General features: G+C 42.0%; 1 protein-coding gene across 1 annotated transcript in view; it reads right to left on the reverse strand.

Moving 5' to 3' along the window:
- Positions 1 to 553: 553 nt before the first annotated feature.
- SHROOM4 (shroom family member 4) overlaps positions 554 to 19,648 on the reverse strand; it is a 253,160-nt gene continuing 234,065 nt past the window's right edge. Inside the window, exons 6-10 of the mRNA XM_052663021.1 lie at positions 12,226 to 13,038; positions 7,673 to 7,822; positions 6,613 to 6,793; positions 2,531 to 2,800; positions 554 to 1,657 (exon numbers count right to left, since the gene is read on the reverse strand). Of these exons, the coding sequence (XP_052518981.1) occupies positions 1,388 to 1,657; positions 2,531 to 2,800; positions 6,613 to 6,793; positions 7,673 to 7,822; positions 12,226 to 13,038 (1,684 nt within the window). The 3' untranslated portion in view covers positions 554 to 1,387. The remainder of the gene's footprint in view (positions 1,658 to 2,530; positions 2,801 to 6,612; positions 6,794 to 7,672; positions 7,823 to 12,225; positions 13,039 to 19,648) is intronic.

Below are 19,648 nucleotides of genomic sequence, written 5' to 3' on the forward strand. Positions count from 1 at the left end.
GCATTCATTATTTTTGTGCCTAAGATCCTTGATTATAACTTGTTCTGAGGGTTTGGCCCTGGCTGGAGCTTCCAGCTATCAACGAACTTCGCTTCCTTGAGCCAGGCCACAGGCTAAGAAAACAATAGATAGAGGAGCTCTTCCTGAGCTCACCTCTACGCCTTCCTCAGCTTGGAAATGGCAGAGAAATGAGTGAAACTTTGTCCCTTTCTTTGGTTTCAAGAAAAAGTAAGCAAGAAAAAATTGAAGCCTATTGGGGAACTCTAAGCTCATGGTCATCCAGACTTCAAGGGAAATATAGGGCCAGGCCACAGCTCTGAGTTAGAAGTGAGAACTCCTCCCTCAGACTCTTGTCAGCTATGGTGGGAAGAATTCAAGGCCTTGGTGCCCACTTACCTAGTGATGGTGGATTCAGGCTGATCTGCAGAAAATACTTTCTTTCTCAGCTAACTTCCCCCTCTCCAACTCCCCTCTTACCTTATTAGTTTAAAAAAGAAAAAAAATAATAAAGACATAAAAATAAATAAAATTGAAAGGCCATTTAAAATATAACAATCCCCTCTCCCCCAATAATAAAACATGTATCGAGAAGATAGCTTTAGTAGAGCTATTCCCCATAGTGTGAAGCCTTTAGGATAGGCACTTGGAACCCCCAGTAATGAAAAGGCAAGATGAAACCTGAAGTGGTAAGTCAAAGCCTTAGTACAAGGGGAGGGCCACACTAGCCAGGGCTAAAAATAGGCCTCCTACCCCTCAGTTAGATGCTGCAGAAGGTGGGAGTGGAGCCAGCTTGTTTAAGCATAGTCCTTCTAGCAGGGTACCTGGGTATTCTCAACTATTGCTCACGTTCTGTTAAATGTCATCTATACGTCTGTGCTTCCTACTGCAAAGCTGCAGTGAAACCCTAAAGCTGGTAGTAGATAAAGTCCTCAAGACAGTCAGATCTCCCTGGGAAATGTCTGGGCCACAAGCCTTGGGACAGAGTGGAGCTGCATGGGCAACTGCTCTCTGAGCCTTCAAAGTCTGGGTGGGTGGTGAGTGCAGGATGCTCCTGGTATCCTAGTACAAAGAAGAATGAAGGCACTTTGTTGGTTCTGTTGTGGGGTGAGTATTTGGCAGTGCAACCTGAGAAGAAGAGTGTGGTTGTATGATCACACTTTGCTTCAGCTCCTACTTCTTGCTTCTGCTCTCTCTCAGGTAGAAGCTTGGGGCCTCCCCAGGCCTTCTTAGCTGGTTGGGAACACCACTAGGTTAAGGGGCAGTGAGAGAATATGGAACAAACTGCTAACTAACTGCTATCTACTTTGCTAATAAACTGCTAACAAGGACTGAAAGCACTTCCCACTGTGGTGGGGCAGGGATGGTGTAGGCAGTCTGCTGGTAGAAATTAGAAATTACTGGGCCCCAGGAGCAGGCTCTCCCTGAGACATTTGAGCTGTTCTTCCCCGAGCTTGATCTTCTCTTCCAGCTCTCGCTGTTCAATGATGAGAGCAGATTTCATCTTCACAAAGTGCTGGTAATCTTGGAGCTGGTCCTGAGGCAGGTAGCGGGAGACCATGCCAAACACCAACTTCTCCCGGCGGTCCACATGCTCCTTCAGCTCCTTGGCGTCTGCCAACTGCCCTGTCAGCTGCCGCTTCTTCTCTATCAGCACCAACTGGGAAAGCAGAAGACCAATAAGGGCCATCCCAATCCAGTTATCTGATCAATGCAGTACTCTACCAAGGATGCTCCCACAAACCCACTAGCCCCTCTGCCCAGTCATCAGGTCTAGATTTCCTGCCCTGAAGTCCACCTTCATGCAAAAGCCTTCCCTTTCTGTAGCAAGGGGAAAATAAACACAACAGCAATTCTGGACAGGGGGATGTGTGATCTCTGCTTTTCATCTCTATAAACTGTTTTTACTCTGTGGACCACCATTGGGGTTGGGGTGGAGAAAGGCTCTGGCAAAGTCAGCTGGCACATGTTCCATCTGGTGAAAAACCATCACTGTGATGATGGTTTTCAACATAGTTTGTGAGTGTGACAGGATGTATCCATGTGTGTTTGCAAAAGCCTATGTGCCTTTTACTGTGGATTCAAATTTGTATCTAAAAACCACGTGGACAGGAAGAGGTAATGCAGTTTGGGTTCAAGAATGTACACAGAATGCTCCAACCTATGAAATGGACAGCCTCCTAATCTCAACTACTTGATACTATTATTACTATCACTGGCAGCTAGCACTGATTCAGTATTTACCTTGTTCTAGGCTCTGCTTTAAATTATTAACATAGATGACCTAATTTAAGTCTCACAACCTCATGAGGTAGGTAGTAGGGTCATCCTACTTTGGAAGAGATGGAGACAGGATGAGGTTAGGTAACTTTGCCCACAATCACACAGCCAGAATTTCCACTTAAAAGCCAGTGCCTATATTCTTCACACTATGGTCTACTGCTTCCCAGACTAGCCAAATCTGAAAGGAGGAGTCCTGGGAAGAAGCAGATGGCACTTCCTTTCATCCATACCCTGGAGACCTCAACCCTACCTTCTCCTGGTTGGCTTCTGAATCAATGCTGTTGAGAGCATTCTCCACCCGTGCCAGCCGACCAGAGAGTGACAGCAACAGGTTGACTACTTTGTCCAGGTCCCCGATAAATAAACGGTATTTTTCAAACTCGTTGGATTTGCAGAGGGCTTTTAGGTTGGCCTCCACCTCCTCCCCAAGGGCAGAATTGGCAGCGATGTCTTCCAGCAGTCCTCGCTGGGCCTCCCGCAGGACACAAAGTTTTCTGCCAATGCTTTCAATAAGCTGTACCTAGGAGAAATAAAGCAAAGGATGAGAATGGGGACTGACAAACAGATCTGTGCCTGGAACATCTGTTTTGAGATTCAAGTCACAGATGGTGGGCTCTACCCTCGTCACTGGAAACGAAGGAAACCTGAGAGTCATGAGCAATTTCAGTTTTCTGGACGGGTGCCTTTCCTCCATCCCTTCAGATCTGCTAGGAATCTCTGTCACCACCAAACTCCTTGGTGTTAGATGAGTGGTACCCACTGGCTAATTCTCATTTGCCAAGTGTAGTTCACTAAATACTTGCTGTTTGTTACATATAAAAAGGAACGTCTGTGAGAGCATAGGTTGGAAAAGCACTGCCATCAAGTATTTCCCTGTGCTTCCTTAATTCTCCTCCACTCCATTTTAGTAGCTCTGATGTTGATGGCACTGTGCTAGGTCTTCCCCCACTCAGCTTGACTTCTGAGGCCTTTTGGTTAAGACTGCAGTTATAATGACTAAGTTGGACTGCTAGCTCTGCCACTTCCTAGCTAGGTGACCTTAGATGCATTTCTTTCTTCCTTCCTTTCTTTCTCTCTCTCTTTTTGGCTATACCACACAGCATGCAGGAGCTTAGTTCCTTGCCCAAGGATCAAACTTGTGCCCCCTGAAATGGAAGCATGGAGTCCTAACCACTGGGCTGCCAGGGAAGTCCTTAGCTGAATTTCTTTATGGAGGTTTATTTTATCTGTAGTATGGGGGTAACTGCAGCACCTATTTCACTGAATTGTAATAAGGGTTCAGTGAGATAATGCATGCCAAAGGTTTAGCACAGACTGAGTACTCAATAAAAGCAGCTGCTATTATTATTCAGCCTGGCCTCACCCTATCATTCTAATCTCACTCCTCAGAACCTCTGAGGATTAGCTCCTCACACTGTGTTCACAACAATCACTCTTATGTTCCTGATTTGCTTATGAAATTCTGCCAACTCTTTATCTCTTCCTTTACTTTGGCTATCCCCTTCTTTCTTTAGAGCCCAGCTTTGACCCACTCTCCCTACTGGAAGCTCCTGTCCCCATAACTCCTCTCCCAATTATCTTTTTCTTTTCTAAACTCTTCAGTCCTTTGAAATGAGAGCACTTGAGAATGTAATTTGAAGTTGTTGACTTTCTGTTTCCTGTGTGTGCATCTGATCCCTCTCCTACTACTGGCTAAGTTTCTCAAGGGAAGCACTATATGTGTCCTCTGATTTGTCTTCCCTGGTGGCTCACAGGATAAAGCGTCTGCCTGCAATGCAGGAGACCCAGGTTCGATCCCTGGGTCGGGAAGATCCCCTGGAGAAGGAAATGGCAACCCACTCCAGTATTCTTGCCTGGAGAATCCCATGGACAGAGGAGCCTGAGTGGGCTACAGTCCACCGGGTCACAAAGAGTCAGACATGACTGAGTGACTTCACTTCACATAGGTGTAACCAGTTGTGGAACTGCACTTATGGGAAGGTAGTGTGGTAGAGTGGTGTTCTGGAGTTAAGAGATATCTGGTTTTCAATTCCACCTCCTCCAAACTGCGTGACCTTGGACAAGATAGCCAATCCTACTACGACTTCTGTTTTCTCATCTATAAATTGGAGAAGTATGTCTCCTGCCCTCAACCCTCCATTGTTGTAAGGGTTAGATGAGATCATAGAAGTAAAATACTTAGTATTGTGCCTGGTACATTAAGTGCTCGATACATATTTATTGATGCTGTTACTACTACTACTACTGCTACTGCTGCTACAACTGCCACCACAATCACCAGGCACTCTGAGCTAAGGGATACCTGTCTAGCTGCAAGGACACTGCAAGAATAGACCTGTTCCAGGTTGCCCTCAGCCTTTGCAGTCAGTATCACATTAAGGTTAATGGCAAGGACTCTGATGCCAGACTACATGGGTTTCAACTCCAGCTCTGACACAAAATAGTGGTGTGAACTTGAGCAAATTACTCAACTTCTATGTGCCTCAATTTTACCATCTAAAAGATGGAGTAACAGTATTACTAACTCATAGTGTTGTTACGTGAATGAAATATATAACATAATTAATACATGCTACATGCTTAGAATATTGTCTTGTATATAGGAAATATGCTTCAGTGTACTCTTCCTGGCCAGGAGCTCTCAGACCATAGGCCTGTAGTTATCTAGAACATATTCCTTTCTAGTCATTTATTTAGAGATGTCCAAAGTGACAAAGGACAAGAGAGCCTGCTCTGGGTCTGGGCCAGTTGTCATATTTCAGAAGCAGTCAAAAGTCAGGAGATCACCATTACCTTAATGTAAAATGTAACAGGTAGACATTTAGGGAAAATTCCAAAACCCACTGGGAATTAAGGATCAATGATATGAATCAGGCAACACAATTAGATGCCAAGAGGCTCTCAGTTATATCCACACCCTCTGCTTTCCCCAAACAAACTCAATGCCAAGGACAAGGGAAGGCTGGGGGCCAAATGATCAACTTGGAAAATCACCTACCTAACCCCAGCTCTCAGGTTCCATAGACCTGGAGGGATGAAAGTGGACACAGCTCTTTGTTTCTCAGCACTCAGGCTTTGCAACCTGAACTTCAACTCTAGGGAAAGTGTAGTGGATAGAGCTGTGGAGTCATCACAGACCAGCTCGAGGTGAGTGACTGTTCTGGGATACTGCAGATTGGTGACCTTCCTCACCTATGTTCTTCAGAGACAAAAAACTGTCCTAGCCCACCCACAATCACTTCAGTTCACTATCTGCTGTTCTGTGCTTTGCCATTTCTGATCATTTCTCGCTTCTCCTCATCAGACATTTATTAGGTTTGCTCCTAATAAAAAGGTCCTGGCTAAGCCAGGAGGAGCCCTGTCACGCTCAGGAAACATGGAATCCAAGGAAGCAGGAATCTGAATCAATAAAACTTTGATTCTACCATGCCTTCTATTCTTCCCCTGACCCTTTGCTTCAGATTGGAAAGTGGTGGGGGTCTCTTGCAAATGGCCTTGAGCTTTTGTACAGGTTGTGTCCTTAATAATAAATATGGGCAGAAGAGCAATTTACATTGAGCTCAGATGTCTACCAAGTAGTAAACTGGGCCTTTGAGGTTGCCATGGAAACCCTATTTGCTTATGAAATAAAAGGGTAAGTACAGGGAGGGCAAAGTGATTCCAGGAATTTGATTAGAAACCCACGCTAGGGGTACTTAGAGGAAGAAAGGGGAGGCTTCAGAACAACATCATCATCTCCATTTATCTAGTCTAGTATTTTTAAGAGATAATTGATTATACTTGCAAATAAATATTAAAGTTGACTGGCCTATAATTTTTTTTTTTCTTTTCTTTCTTGGTCAGTCTGTTCTCTCCTCCAGAAAGTTACAGAGAATACAATCAATTGCTGCCACCGGTTAGAGCTCACTAGGAAAAATTCGGATGTGCCTTGGATAACAAGTTATTTAACAAGGCTTGCTTATTTCAGAGTAGAAAGTCAGAGAGCACTGACTTCAAGTCCTGGATTTACCCTTAGTCTATAACCTTGGGTAGACTGGTCCTCTCAACTGGTGAAAAGAACACAGTAATGCCTACCTTGTAGAGTTGTTTTTAGGATTCGAGCAACACTGTGGTGATGATGATGATGATGGTTACTATATTATTATTGCTGCTATTGACTAGATCAAAAAGAGACTGGAGCTGCATTTGTGAGAAACCCAGAGAGGCTATTTGATTTCTATACTGAAGATATAGGAATGCACCAAGATATTCTGGAGAAGGTAGAAGGCAGGTCAACCTCTGGCCACACTTAAGCAAATGCTGAAAACTTCTAAGGCATGCCAAAAACGTCACCTTTTTTTGAGCCAGTTCGTGGTCAATTTCTTCCTCTCCTAGGCCAATCTCTAACATCTCAGGCTGGTCTTTCAACTTGTTCAACAGCTCTGCTTTGGCCACAGAAATATTGTAATAAGCTGAGTAAGAGGTAGGGATCCCTGGGGGCCCCTGAGGAGGTGAGAAGTGCTGAAAATCTTGTCTGTGGAAACAAAAAAATGAACATTTGAGTACCTCTGTTGAGAATCTGCTGACCATCCTGCTTCTTTATTTCTCCATTTGTAAAATGGGACCCAGGTTCACCAAGGAGTTGTAAAATTAGGAAATAATGGACTAGGAGGGCCTGTTCAAACATAAACAGGCCATATGAAGGCTCTTTCCAGAAACCAAGTTAAGGTCAACTTGAAGAAATGAGAAGGCTATTTCTACATCCCTGACTTCCACAGCTAGTGAGACTTCTTTAGAGATCAATGGGTTTCATCATTAATACCCTACTAAAATCCAGAAAAAAATAGTCTCCTCAAGTTCTGGGTTTCTGATCATCAATGATTCTCCTTGGTTCATGGTCTCAATATATGGATCCCTAGGAAGGGGCTACATGGTAAGAACATGTCTGAGACCTTAGCTATTCATCCTTTAAGACTGTTGGCCTCCCTCCTACCCATCCTGGATGCCAGCCCACCCCCAGGTCTATCTAGTCTGCTGGCTTACAAAGGAATCCCATGGCTTTCCTGGACACCCTCATCATTTCTTCTTTCTTGGTGGTGCCACTCCTGCTGGAAATAACCCCCCCACACACACCGCAGCTCTCCCATAGCAAAGAGGTCACCCAGGACCTCAGCAATTGTCACCATGTTGGAGGCTGGGTTTAGCACCCCTGCCAGATACTTGTCATGGTGTACAACATCTCTCGTGAGCTCTTCTGAGATTGCCTGATGTGGCGCAGGTCTTTGGCCTGAGAAAAGATAACATCTCTTCACTTCTGGTATATCCCCAATGGCCCCAGCCTCTTCCATGGTTGCAGAATGAAATGGGAATAGAACAAGCAGTGCCCATGGACTTGACAAGTGTAATAGCAAACCCTGTTGTCTTGGGTTCACTGAAGCCTGCAGTGTTGAGGTGCTGCTTATCCGAGCCCCAGCCCAGGAAAGAGAACTGCTCCTCAGGAAAGAAGTAGCTCTGGCTCCATGCTGGTTTGGGTTTGGACTCTTCCGCCATCAAAGCTTCTGGTCTGATGTGAGGAAAGAAAAGAAACGCTTCAATGTTAGGGTTCAGTAATGGAAAGGCAAATAATTCCGTCTATGGTTTATGTAAGGGGGAGACCCATACCCACTATGTTCTTGCTGCCTCCCAGCCACACCTGTCTGTGTCACTGCCCCTTCACTAACCTCTAGCAGTTTGAAAGGAAAAATAGGAGAAATGCATTAGTCATTTTTGCAGCTATTTGCAGCTCTTAGATAAAGGTCAAAAATAATGGGTAAAAGGCTCCACAGCTATTTACTGATTCACACTATGCTGTCTCCTAATTCATCATACAAAAGAAATTTAGGCATGCCAATATTCCTCATCCTAGGTATTCATTTTATGTGTAGATTTTTAAGCTAACAGCATGGATAAAAGACTACTACTAGCTAATATTCACATAGTGTTTACTATGCCCAGGAGCTGTCCCAAGACATGTGTGTGTGTGTGTGTGTGTGTGTGTGTGTGTGTGTGTGTGTGTAAATATAGATATAAAATGTCATGTTCATGACAACCATTTTACAGATAAGGAACATGAGGCACTAAGAGGTAAAGTGACTTTCCCGGGGTCATCAGACAGTAAATGGCAAATTCAAAACTTAGACCCAGGTGACCTAACTCCAGAATCTGTGCTTTTAGCCACTATATTATACTGCCAAAGGGAGAACTTGACATCATATAAAACCCTGCATGTAAGGAATTTTCTGGCTGGACTATACGTTAGCAGAGAAGAGAGAATGTTCTAGAGGGAATATGAATGTATGAACTTAGGGAATTCCTAAAAGAATTATATAAGAAAAATATTTAGGGCATGTGTGTGGCTTCAGAGTTATGAAATACTGAAAGCAAGCACAGAACTTTTATTTTTTTAAAGGATGCAGCTATACATCAATTAGATATCAATAAAACTGGAAAAAAAAATTGAAAGTGGATGTGACTCAGTTCCCTAGCAGACATGGCCCTGTACTATATTATAGTGTATCATATCAGGCACTATGTTCTAGGCTCCTTTCCTCATTCACTCCATTAATAGGGCAGAGGTTATTGGAGACCTATAAGATCATAATCTGACTTTGATATGAAAAGCAGATTCCTTCTCCAGACTACTGAGAAGAAATGCATAGAGTCCATAAAGCAAACTATACCTGTACTTGAATCAGTTATTGGATTTAACCAACACTCGATAATTCCACTCACCTGCTTCTATGTGTATCCTGACATTTTTTTTAACAAAAGAGTATGTCGGTTATAGAGATACTCTAGTTTAACTTGGCTGAAATTAGGATGTCTTTTTTTACATTTTAGATTCAAAATATTACACATCGACTTGCCCTTAGTACTACTTTCTCTTATAAAACCTTAAAGGTACTTCCTGCTGGGTAGAACTCTGTGCTCTCTGAGGGTCTGGAATAGGATCTTCTTGAGGAGTTCCTGGGGGTGATGCAGTGGGCACAGTGAGCCAGACAATCTGGGTTCTGGCTACTTATGATCTTCTGCAACTTACTTTATATCCCTGTGCCTCACTTTCCTCATCTAAAAAAAATGTAGGAGACTAATGGTATCTATTTCATAGGTTTGTTGTGAAGATTAAGTCAGTCAATACACAAAAGTGCTTAGAACAATACTTGGCACATAGAGAACAGGCAATGAAATATTAGCTATGTTGGGAATGATGTTCCTTAAATCTCCATCACTTAAAGAAGCATATATAATTGATTTTTTGCCACCACAAGCCATGCTTTTGTGCAAATGTTTCCCCTCACATCCCACAGTCATTAAGAAAAAACAAATCTGTGGAATAAGTTATAAAATCCCTAGTACTAGCAATTTCCTTCTCTCTGGGCAAGGTGCCACAGTGAATGGAAGTACATAGAAGAGGAAGGACTAGGAGGCTGGCAGGGGTAAGCCTGGGGCCTTTAACTACTACCTCTGGTGCACATTAAGGAATTGGCAACCCACTCCAGTATTCCTGCCTGGAGAATCCCATGGACAGAGGAGCCTGGTAGGCTACAGTCCACGGGGTCGCAAAGAGTCAGACACGACTGAGTGACTTCCCTTTCTGGTGCACATTGCCTTCTAGGAGACATGAGATCTAAGTGAAGGCCTGGCTACTGCAGGAACCAGAGCTCCCTGAGAGGGGCTGCCCAGAATGGCAAAAGAAGCATAGATTTTAGAGTCAGATCTGGCTTTGAGTCTTTTCTGTGTAATTCAGAGTTAAGTAGTCCCTTATTTTACTCAGCTTTAGTTTCCTTATTTGTCAAATAAGGATAAGGGCTCATAGGGTCATTGGGAGGATTCAATGAAATAATAGATATAAAATGACAAGCAGTGTCTGGCATATAGCATATACTCAATACATGTTCATTCATTCATGTATTCATTCTCTCTTCCAAAATATTAAGTGTCGATTATGTGCTATGTTGGCTTACCTTTTCCTTGCTGTGATAGATAACAATCCAGTCACTTTCCACAAAGCTTTCTTTTGTGTATTTTCAAAGAATGGGGTTTAATAGAATATTAGGTACTTACAAAACTATTAGAAGACCTAGAGCACACGATTTTAGAGTAGCCTTAGCTATTCAAGGAGCTGCAATTTCTATCATAATCAGTGAGATGGAGAATCAAGTGGTCAATACTAGAACTTGGGTTCAGGATCAAAACCCCATCTGTGTTGTATTATTAACTTTGGGCTACATCACTGTTGCAATAAATAAACAACCTAGAAATCTCATTGGGTTAAAATGATAAAACCTTATTTCTTACTCCTACAAAGTTCACTATAGATCATGGAAACTCCATGATGCTCTCTAATTACAATAAGAATGCTTTCAGATAGATGGGCAGCTTGAGAAAGAGCCTTTAGAGATCTGATAAGAGATCTCCAGGTCTGGGAGCCAGGCCCTGTAAGTGCTGAGCTTGTGGCATGTGCGGCTGGAAAACTTCTTAGCTAGCTCCAGATATGGAGAAGGCAATGGCACCCCACTCCAGTACTCTTGCCTGCAAAATCCCATGGACGGAGGAGCCTGGTAGGCTGCAGTCCATGGGGTCGCTAAGAGTCGGACACGACTGAGCGACTTCACTTTCACTTTTCACTTTCATGCATTGGAGAAGGAAATGGCAACCCACTCCAGTGTTCTTGCCTGGAGAATCCCAGGGCCAGGGGAGCCTGGTGGGCTGCCGTCTATGGGGTCGCAAGGAGTCAGACACGACTGAAACAACTTAGCAGCAGCAGCTCCAGATAATCAATTAATGGATTTGTCCATCAGTAAAAGACACGATAACAAGGTACTTCTAATAGCAACAAAACTCAGGCAAGTTCCTTCTATAATGTTATTTAAGGAAAGCACTTTATTATTATTATTATTATTTTTACTTTACAATATTGTATTGGTTCACCTGCCCCTTATCCCCACCCCCAGCAGAGAGTGGGTGCAGCTCTCTGCAGGAGGACTGGCAGAACTGAAAGTCAAAGCTCTTTTGTTCTAGAGCACAGAGGACAACCACACGGTGTGGGGCATGCTGCTGAGCACTGGCACGGTGAAGAGAACAGTTCTCCAGTCAGACTACTCCTGCTTCAGCCTCTCTGCCCAGACAGCTAACTCTGTCAACTACCGCTTTTGGTAGTACCATTTGCTCACTGAAGCAAATGCTTCAGAGGAAAGAGGCAGAGGAAATAAGGGTGGGGTGATGAATAAAGTGGAAGGTGAAAAGAATGCCTTTGGCTGTTGTAAGGAATGGTCAACTCCAGGAACATCTTTGATACTGGGCACAGGGGAAGAGTTTAGAAGCCCAGGCAGTCAGGTTGTGAGCTGGCAATTTATTCTAGAGAACAAGCAAAAGAAAAGGCAGAAGAGGACTTGAACCAGGCTTCTGGAAAAGGCAACAAAGGTTTAAAGCCTTCTCCTTCAGGGGCCAGAAACTGATGAGTACCTTAAAGACAAACTAGAAACGATAAATACAGTATCTCAATAGTGTTATTTAGGGATAGGGTTAGTCGCTCAGTTAGTCACTCTGACTCTTTGTGACCCCATGGGATTCTCCACACAAGAATACTGGAGTGGGTAGCCATGCCCTTCTTCGGGGAATCTTCCTGACACAGAGATCAAACCTGGGTCTCCTGCATTGCAGGCAGATTCTTTACTGTCTGAGCCACCTACTGAGCACCTACTATGTGCTAAGCATGGGGCTATGTCCTTTATGTGGATTATCCTCATTCTCACAAGAACCACATGAAATAGGTAGAATCATGGCCACTTTCCAGGTGAGAAAAAATGAGACTGGGAATAGTTTAATTGACCAGTCGAAGGTCATACAGCTAGCAAATGGTGGAGGTGGAATTCAAACTCATGCTGCCCCCTCTTCAGGGACCTAACGTCTTCCATAAGCACTTACTTGGAATCAGTGGTCTCCTGCTCTGATGTCCTCCAAAGCCCACCAATGCCGTAATAACAAGGGGGTTGAGCCTTTTCAGCTTGAGATCCCAAGTGGCCCCTTACTGGAGGCAGGAAATCACTGGATCGTAGAGCAAAGGATTCTGGCTCTGCTGGGAGGCTTTGTGAGCCCTGCCTTGGGGCCTCCAGGTGGCCAAAGGCCGGAAGCTGGGGCTGCTCCAGAACCTCCTCAGGATGGAGGGCACCAGAACCAGTGGTTTCTGAACTGAAATACTGGGGTGGCAGCTCCTCCTCCTCCCCCGCTTCCTCCTCTTCTTCCTCCTCCTCCTCTACCCCTTCCTCCTCTTCTTCTTCCTCTTCCTCCTCCTCCTCTTCTTCCTCCTCTTGCTGCTGCTTTTGCTGCTGTTGCTGTTGCTGGGCTGCACGGAAGAGCCTGTATTTCTCCCAGTTGGGAGGAGGAGGGCGAGGAGGAGGAAAGGCCTTCTTCCTGGCCCCCAGAGCATCTGGCTGGGTCTCATCAACTTTGTTGAAGAGCTCCTTCCTGTGCTGCTCCCAGGCTGGGGAGCTCTGAGGATCCAGGGTGATGTGGCTTTCCGAGAAGGCACGGCTGCGCAGCGGGCGAGGCATGGAGGCGAGGGAGCTCTCCCCCTCATGAACGGAGGTTTCCTCTGCTTTGTTGGAGGAGTGCTCAAAGTCTCCAAGGAGGTCAAGAGAAGAGACTGCTCGGTAGTTTGACAAGTCCAGTGCTGGGTTCTCAAGGCAGGGATGGAATGAGGTTGCCCATGAAAAGCTAGCCTTGGAATGAGCCATTTCCCTGCAAAACAGCAGATGAAGGCTGGATAAAACAAGCACACTGCAGATGGTCCCATAACTTTAGATAACCTCATTTATGTAAATTTTAAAATGGCAAAAAAACAATATAATATAGGTAGTAAATGTAATAATATTAGTAATACTAATATATGATATATAACATTGATAGCTAACATCTAGGTGCCAGACATGGTTTTAAGCGATTTCCATGTCTTAACTTCTTTAATCCTCACAACAATCCTAGGAAGTAGCTATTATAATTATAACCCAGTCGTTGCTCTGGGTCACAGAGCCATTAGCAGTAAGTGGCAGAACTAGGATTTAAACATGGAGAGTCTTGCTCCAAAGTCTGGATATACACACTATCCCACTCACTCAGACTGAATGTGCTGTGTAGTTATCCTGCTATATTTGTTGTTTTTGTTTTAACTGTGAAACATTTCAAATGTTTTAAAACATACAGAGATTGCTATAATAAATATCCCTACCTACTGCCCAGAATTAAGATATTTTAATACACTGCCATCTATGTTTCACGACTTTTAGTTTTTAAATTTTATTTATTTATTGCTTTGACCATACAGTGCAGCATATGGAATCTCAGTTCCCTGACCAGGGATTAAACTCATGTCCCTTGCATTGGAAGGCAGAGTCTTAACCACTGGACCACCAGGGAATTCCTCGTGAATTTTTAAAATAAATAAATAATACCCCTTTGTTTCACCCCCTACTTCTATAACCCTGCTGCCTCTCTACATGCAAGCTATATCATGAATTTGGCATGTATACTTTCTGTCCATGTTCTCGTGCCAAAAAACATCAAGCAGGCCATTCAGAAATATCTGCTATTTTGGACTTTAAATATACCCTTCTAATGCAATTCCAAACAGAATTTTCAACAGGAAATTTTTAACTGTAGAATTTTTTTTTGTTAACTTGCAAAATAAAAAAGGATACAACAATCCTCGTTTATCCACTGTTTTACTTTCCATGGTTTCAGTTACCTATATTCAACCATGGTCCAAAAAATAGTAAATGTAAAATTCCCGAAATAAACAACTCAAAACTTTTAAATTGTGTGCTATTCTGAGTAGTGTGATGAAATCTCTATCTGTCCTGCTCCATCCTGTCCAGGATGTAAATCATCCCTTTGTCCAGTGGATCCCACCCATTAGCCACTTAGTAGCTATCTAGGTTATCAGATGGACTGTCACAGTATCACAGTGCTTGTGTAGAAGTAACTCTTATTCTACTTAATAATGGCCCTAAGGCCCAAGAGTAGTGATGCTGGCAATTGAGATCTGCCAAAGAGAAACCATAAAGATCTTCCTTTAAGTGAAAAGGTGAAAGTTCTTGACCTAATAAAGAAAGGGAACAAATCATATGCTGAGGTTGCTAAGATCTATGGTAAGAATGAATCTTCTATCTGTCAAATTATGAAAAAGGAAAAAAAAATTGTGCTCATTCTGCTATCATACCTCAAAGTGCAAAAGTTGTGGCCACAGTGCATGAGAAGGGTTTAGTTAAGATGAAAAGGCATTAAATTTGTGGATGCAAGACATGAATGGAAAACATGTTCTGGCTGACAGCAACGTGTTGCACCAGAAAACAGGAAGCCTATGTGAAGACTTCAGCAAGGAATTCCCTGAAATAAGTGACTACTGTAAGTAAGGGATGGTTATAAAGACTCAGGAATAGGTTTGTATTGAAAAACATAAAAGTTACTGGAAAGGCTGCATCTGCCAATGAAGAAGCCACTGCCATGTTTCTGGCAGAGTTGAGAAGTTGATCAAGAGACAGAATTCACATAACTTTTATTGTAGAATATTTCTATAACGTTCTATTGTATTATTAATTATTATTGTCAATCCCTTACTCTGCCTAATTCCCCTTGGAGAAGGAAATGGCTACCCACTCCAGTATTCTGGCCTGGAGAGTTCCATGGATGGAGGAGCCTGGCGGGCTACAGTGGGAGTCTCAAAGAGTTGGACACAATTGAGTGACTAACACATACCACCCAATTAAACTTTATCATAGGTATATATGTATAGGAAAAAAACATAGTATATATAGGGCTCAGCACTATCCATGTTTTCAGGTATCCACTGAGGGTCTTGGAATGTATCCCCCACAGATAAGGAGGGACTACTGTATAATAAAATGTATACTTTGCTACAGAAGAAATGGGAGCTAAGTAAGGCATTAAGCATAATATAAAGCAATTGTAATTAAAACAGTGCTTTACTGGTTAATAGAATGGAATTGAAAGTCCAGAGACATATTTAATATCAAACTATAAAAACATGTAATTCACCTTCCATAACAAGAAGATAAAGATGTATTAATAGATTTTTGAGACAATAGCAGAGGAGCAGTGTTATATGAAGCTGTACCATATATTATATATCAAAATAAATTCCAGATTCAAGAGTTAAGGGTGTGTGTATGTGTGTACAATTTTAATATATGTGTTATATATGTATATATTATATACTTATAAGAAAAAAACTATCAGAAAACTTAAAAGCTGCCACTTGTGAACTGAAATAAGAAATTCTAATCTTGTAATAGAAGAGTATATCCAAGGAAAAGAAGTCCAGGTTTACTTAAATATGTTAAAAAGTCAAACTTCGGTATAATAAAGAATGACCAAAGCAAAGGACATCTCTTTAGTCTCAGAGTTTGAAGAGTTAAACTCTCTAAGCCAGAAGATCTGGTTTCCTGCTTTAGCCTGTGAGCAATCAGCATCATGCTAAGTACTGCCTCCTGACAGGAAATTCCAGCAGTTGAATTAAACCATCAGACAGAATACCCATTAAGTAGTCATGTTGGAGCCTGAAAATATTTCCTTAAAAATAATAATACACATAATGGTGGCCAAAATGAGACAGAATGGAAAGCAAAATCTCCTTCACTCCCCTCATTCCCAGTCCCCATCCTGGCTAGCTCATCCCTCATGTGGATCAGAAATTCATAGCCACACATTCCTCATTCTCTTCTCATTTGGACCTTAGCCCATCTCTAGCTTCTTAAGATTATAAAAATTCCTTGTGTACAAACTGTTCCACCTGCCATTTCCCCTGGTCAGGAAGCAAACAAACAAGACGGTGAGTGGGAAGCAATAGGATGATAAATGCTATCAGGCAGACAGGCCTTTCCTGACCACCTAATCTAAAATAGAGACAACTTATCCTTAATTATTCTTTTTCTGTTTTGTTTTTCTCAGAGCATAAATTCACACAAGGGCAGAGATCTTGTGTGTGTCATTCATCTGATACCTAGTGCCTGGCACATAGTAGGCATTCGTAAATATTTAATAAATGAGGTAATTTTAAAAATTCCAGGGGCCATGATACTCATATAATTTTTAAAATGTTGAATTAAAGGCAAAAAGTAATAAACAAGACAAAGAAGGACACTATAATATTAACAATTTAAAAAGACAAGATCTAATTATCCTGTACCAAGTAATATAGCATTAAAATTCATAAAGCAAAAATATAGAAAATTTATACGTACAAAAAGCAGAAACAAAATATGAGACTGTTTCAGCTGATGACAGACATGATAGTCAAAAGATAATGTAAAAAAATTCTAAATTTCTTCATCTACCAAAAACAGGCTCTATTTTCTTTTCAAGGGCCCATTAAAATTTTTTTATTGACTACATATTAAACCAAAAAGTAGAAGTAGAAGAGCTACTACTGTAGCTTAGGCTGCAATGCAGCCTGCAATGCAGGGGAGAATTCGCCTGCAATGCAGGAGACCCGATTTCTATCCCTGAGGAGGAAAGATCCCCTGGAGAAGGAAATGGCAACCCACTCCAGTATTCTTGCCTGGAGAATCCCATGGATAGAGAAGCCTGGCGGGCTACAGTCCATGGGGTCACAAAGAGTCAGACACGACTGAGCAACTAATACACACAGACTTGTATCTAGTCACAATACGATAACATTAAAAATTAATGAAAAACAAATATTTCTAGCACATAGAAAATGAAAGGGAGAAAATATCCTCCACTCTAGTCAAAAAGGAGACAATCTAAAATTGTAGACTACCTAGAAAATAACAATAATGAAAATATCAGAAGTGAGAGAATACGGATGATTAAAGCAATGGTGAAAAAAATGATAGTCTTTAATACTTACATTAATACATAAAAACAAAATAAATGAATTATGCTTTCAACAAAAGAAGGTTAAGAGACACAAAAATAGAACTAAGCAAATAAATCTAGTGGCAGAAATTAATACACTAGAAAACAAATGTTAGAACTAATAATTAAAGCCAACAACTTTCTTTAAAAGAAAAAAACATAAAACAGATTATCCATTTGCTAATTAAAAACCCTAAATGCACAAAATTAGAAATGGACAAATAACCACAGCTACAGACTAAATGAAAAGAGAACACTTTGATCTACTTTATGAAAACAAATTTGAAAACTTAGAATAGTTTTCTAGAAAAACAAAAATTACCAAAACTGATTGCAGAAAAATGAAAATATCTAAACCACCAGTTACCATAGGGAAAAAAATTGATAAATTTGACCAAAAAATAGCATACTCCCATGTGAGTGAAGTGAAAGTCTCTCAGTTATGTCTGACTCTTTGTGACCCCATGGACTGTACATTCCATGAAATTCTCTAGGCCAGAATACTGGACTGTGTAGCCTTTCCCTTCTCTAGGGGATCTTCCCACCCCAGGAATCGAACCCAGGTCTCCCACACTGCAGGCGGATTCTTTACCAGCTGAGCCACAAGGGAAGCCCTATACTCCCATGGTCTTGTGTTAATTCTGAAAGAAAGTAAAAGTGCTAGTCACTCAGTCATGCCCAGCTCTTTGCAACCCCATGGACTGTAGCCCACCATGCTCCTCTGTCCATGGAATTCTCCAGGCAACAATACAATACTGGAGTGGGTAGTCATTCCCTTTCCCAGGGGATCTTCTTGACCCAGGGATCGAACCCAGGTCTCCTGCATTGCAGGCAGATTCTTTACTGTCTGAGCCACCAGTGTTAATTCTATCAACCTTAAGCATCAGACAACCCATATGCTATTTACCCCTTCTAGATTTTGGAATCTAGAGAAAAGGGAGATGAAATGAATCCTGTATAACGTCAACACCAAAACCCAGCGACTAGAACATACATAAAGGAAAACCAGAGATTATTTTCATCAAAGAATACTAATGCAAAACTCATCATTTTGCATGTAAAACAGAAATATTAGAACATCAGTAGATATAAGGAATTTATTAATAAACTACCAACATATATTAAAGGTTCTAAAGACCCTTTCTGAGAAGGGTGCATGATCCAAAAAGTTGGAAACCATTGGTCTGGGGAAGTTGCTCCTAATCAAAGTAGCACTTAATTGGAATTACCTGAAGATGCTGTTTAACATGCAAATTCTTTGGTTCCACCTCTAAAAATTGAGATTTAATACCTCAGGAATCTATAAACAACTGCCCCAAGAGATTCTAATATCAATAGTTCAGGGGTCATACTATTTCTATAGTATCTTTGTTTCTACAAAGATCCAGCATGAAAAAGATGAGTGTTGTGGTTTGGGGGAAGAGATTTGGGGATAGAGTTACTAGTTTCAGTTAGGTTGGCTTCCCATCTATATAGTACATGCCCCAACCCTCAGCACACACATTCCTACCCTCTGTCCTTGCCTCTCCCACTCTTCCCCACCTTCATCTCCAATCTAGATCTTATGAGATGCAGGTGGTGAAAGCAACATCTCCAAAGGCTCTGGTGGGGTCAGTGTCCTGCAGCTGTGGTGAGAAATAACCCTGCTCTGTGACAGTCATTAAATTTATCACTCTTTCCTTCCCAGGGCACAGGGAAGACAACAAAGCAGAGTGGAAAGAACACAGTGTTTAAGAAAGACTTGAGTCTGACTTCCAGTAAAATTTAAAAATCTGTCTCCAGAACCCAAAAGTTTTGTGACCTCGAGCAAAGTTTATTTATCTCAGTTTTAGTAAAATATTTATCTTACAAAGCTGCTGTGAGGATTAACCATATAAGAAGGACCTAGCAATGATGCTAGGTACATGCAAAGGTGATTCATAAATGACAGAACTACGAACATTTCATGCAAAGATGGGCTCGATAAAGGACAGAAATGGTATAGACCTAACAGAAGCAGAAGATATTAAGAAGAGATGGCAAGAACACAGAAGAACTGTACAAAAAAGATCTTCACGACCCAGAGAATCATGATGGTGTGATCACTCACCTAGAGCCAGACATCCTGGAATGTGAAGTCAAGTGGGCCTTAGAAACCATCACTACCAACAAAGCTAGTGGAGGTGGTGGAAATCCAGTTGAGCTATTTCAAATCCTGAAAGATGATGCTGTGAAAGTGCTACACTCAATATGCCAGCAAATTTGGAAAACTCAGCAGTGGCCACAGGACTGGAAAAGGTCAGTTTTCATTCCAATCCCCAAAAAAGGCAATGCCAAAGAATGCTCAAACTACCGCACAATTGCACTCATCTCACACGCTAGTAAAGTAATGCTCAAAATTCTCCAAGCCAGGCTTCAGCAGTATGTGAACTGTGAACTTCCAGATGTTCAAGCTGGTTTTAGAAAAGGCAGAGGA

The sequence above is a fragment of the Budorcas taxicolor genome, chromosome X (assembly GCF_023091745.1).
Source record: "Budorcas taxicolor isolate Tak-1 chromosome X, Takin1.1, whole genome shotgun sequence".
NCBI lineage: Eukaryota > Metazoa > Chordata > Mammalia > Artiodactyla > Bovidae > Budorcas > Budorcas taxicolor.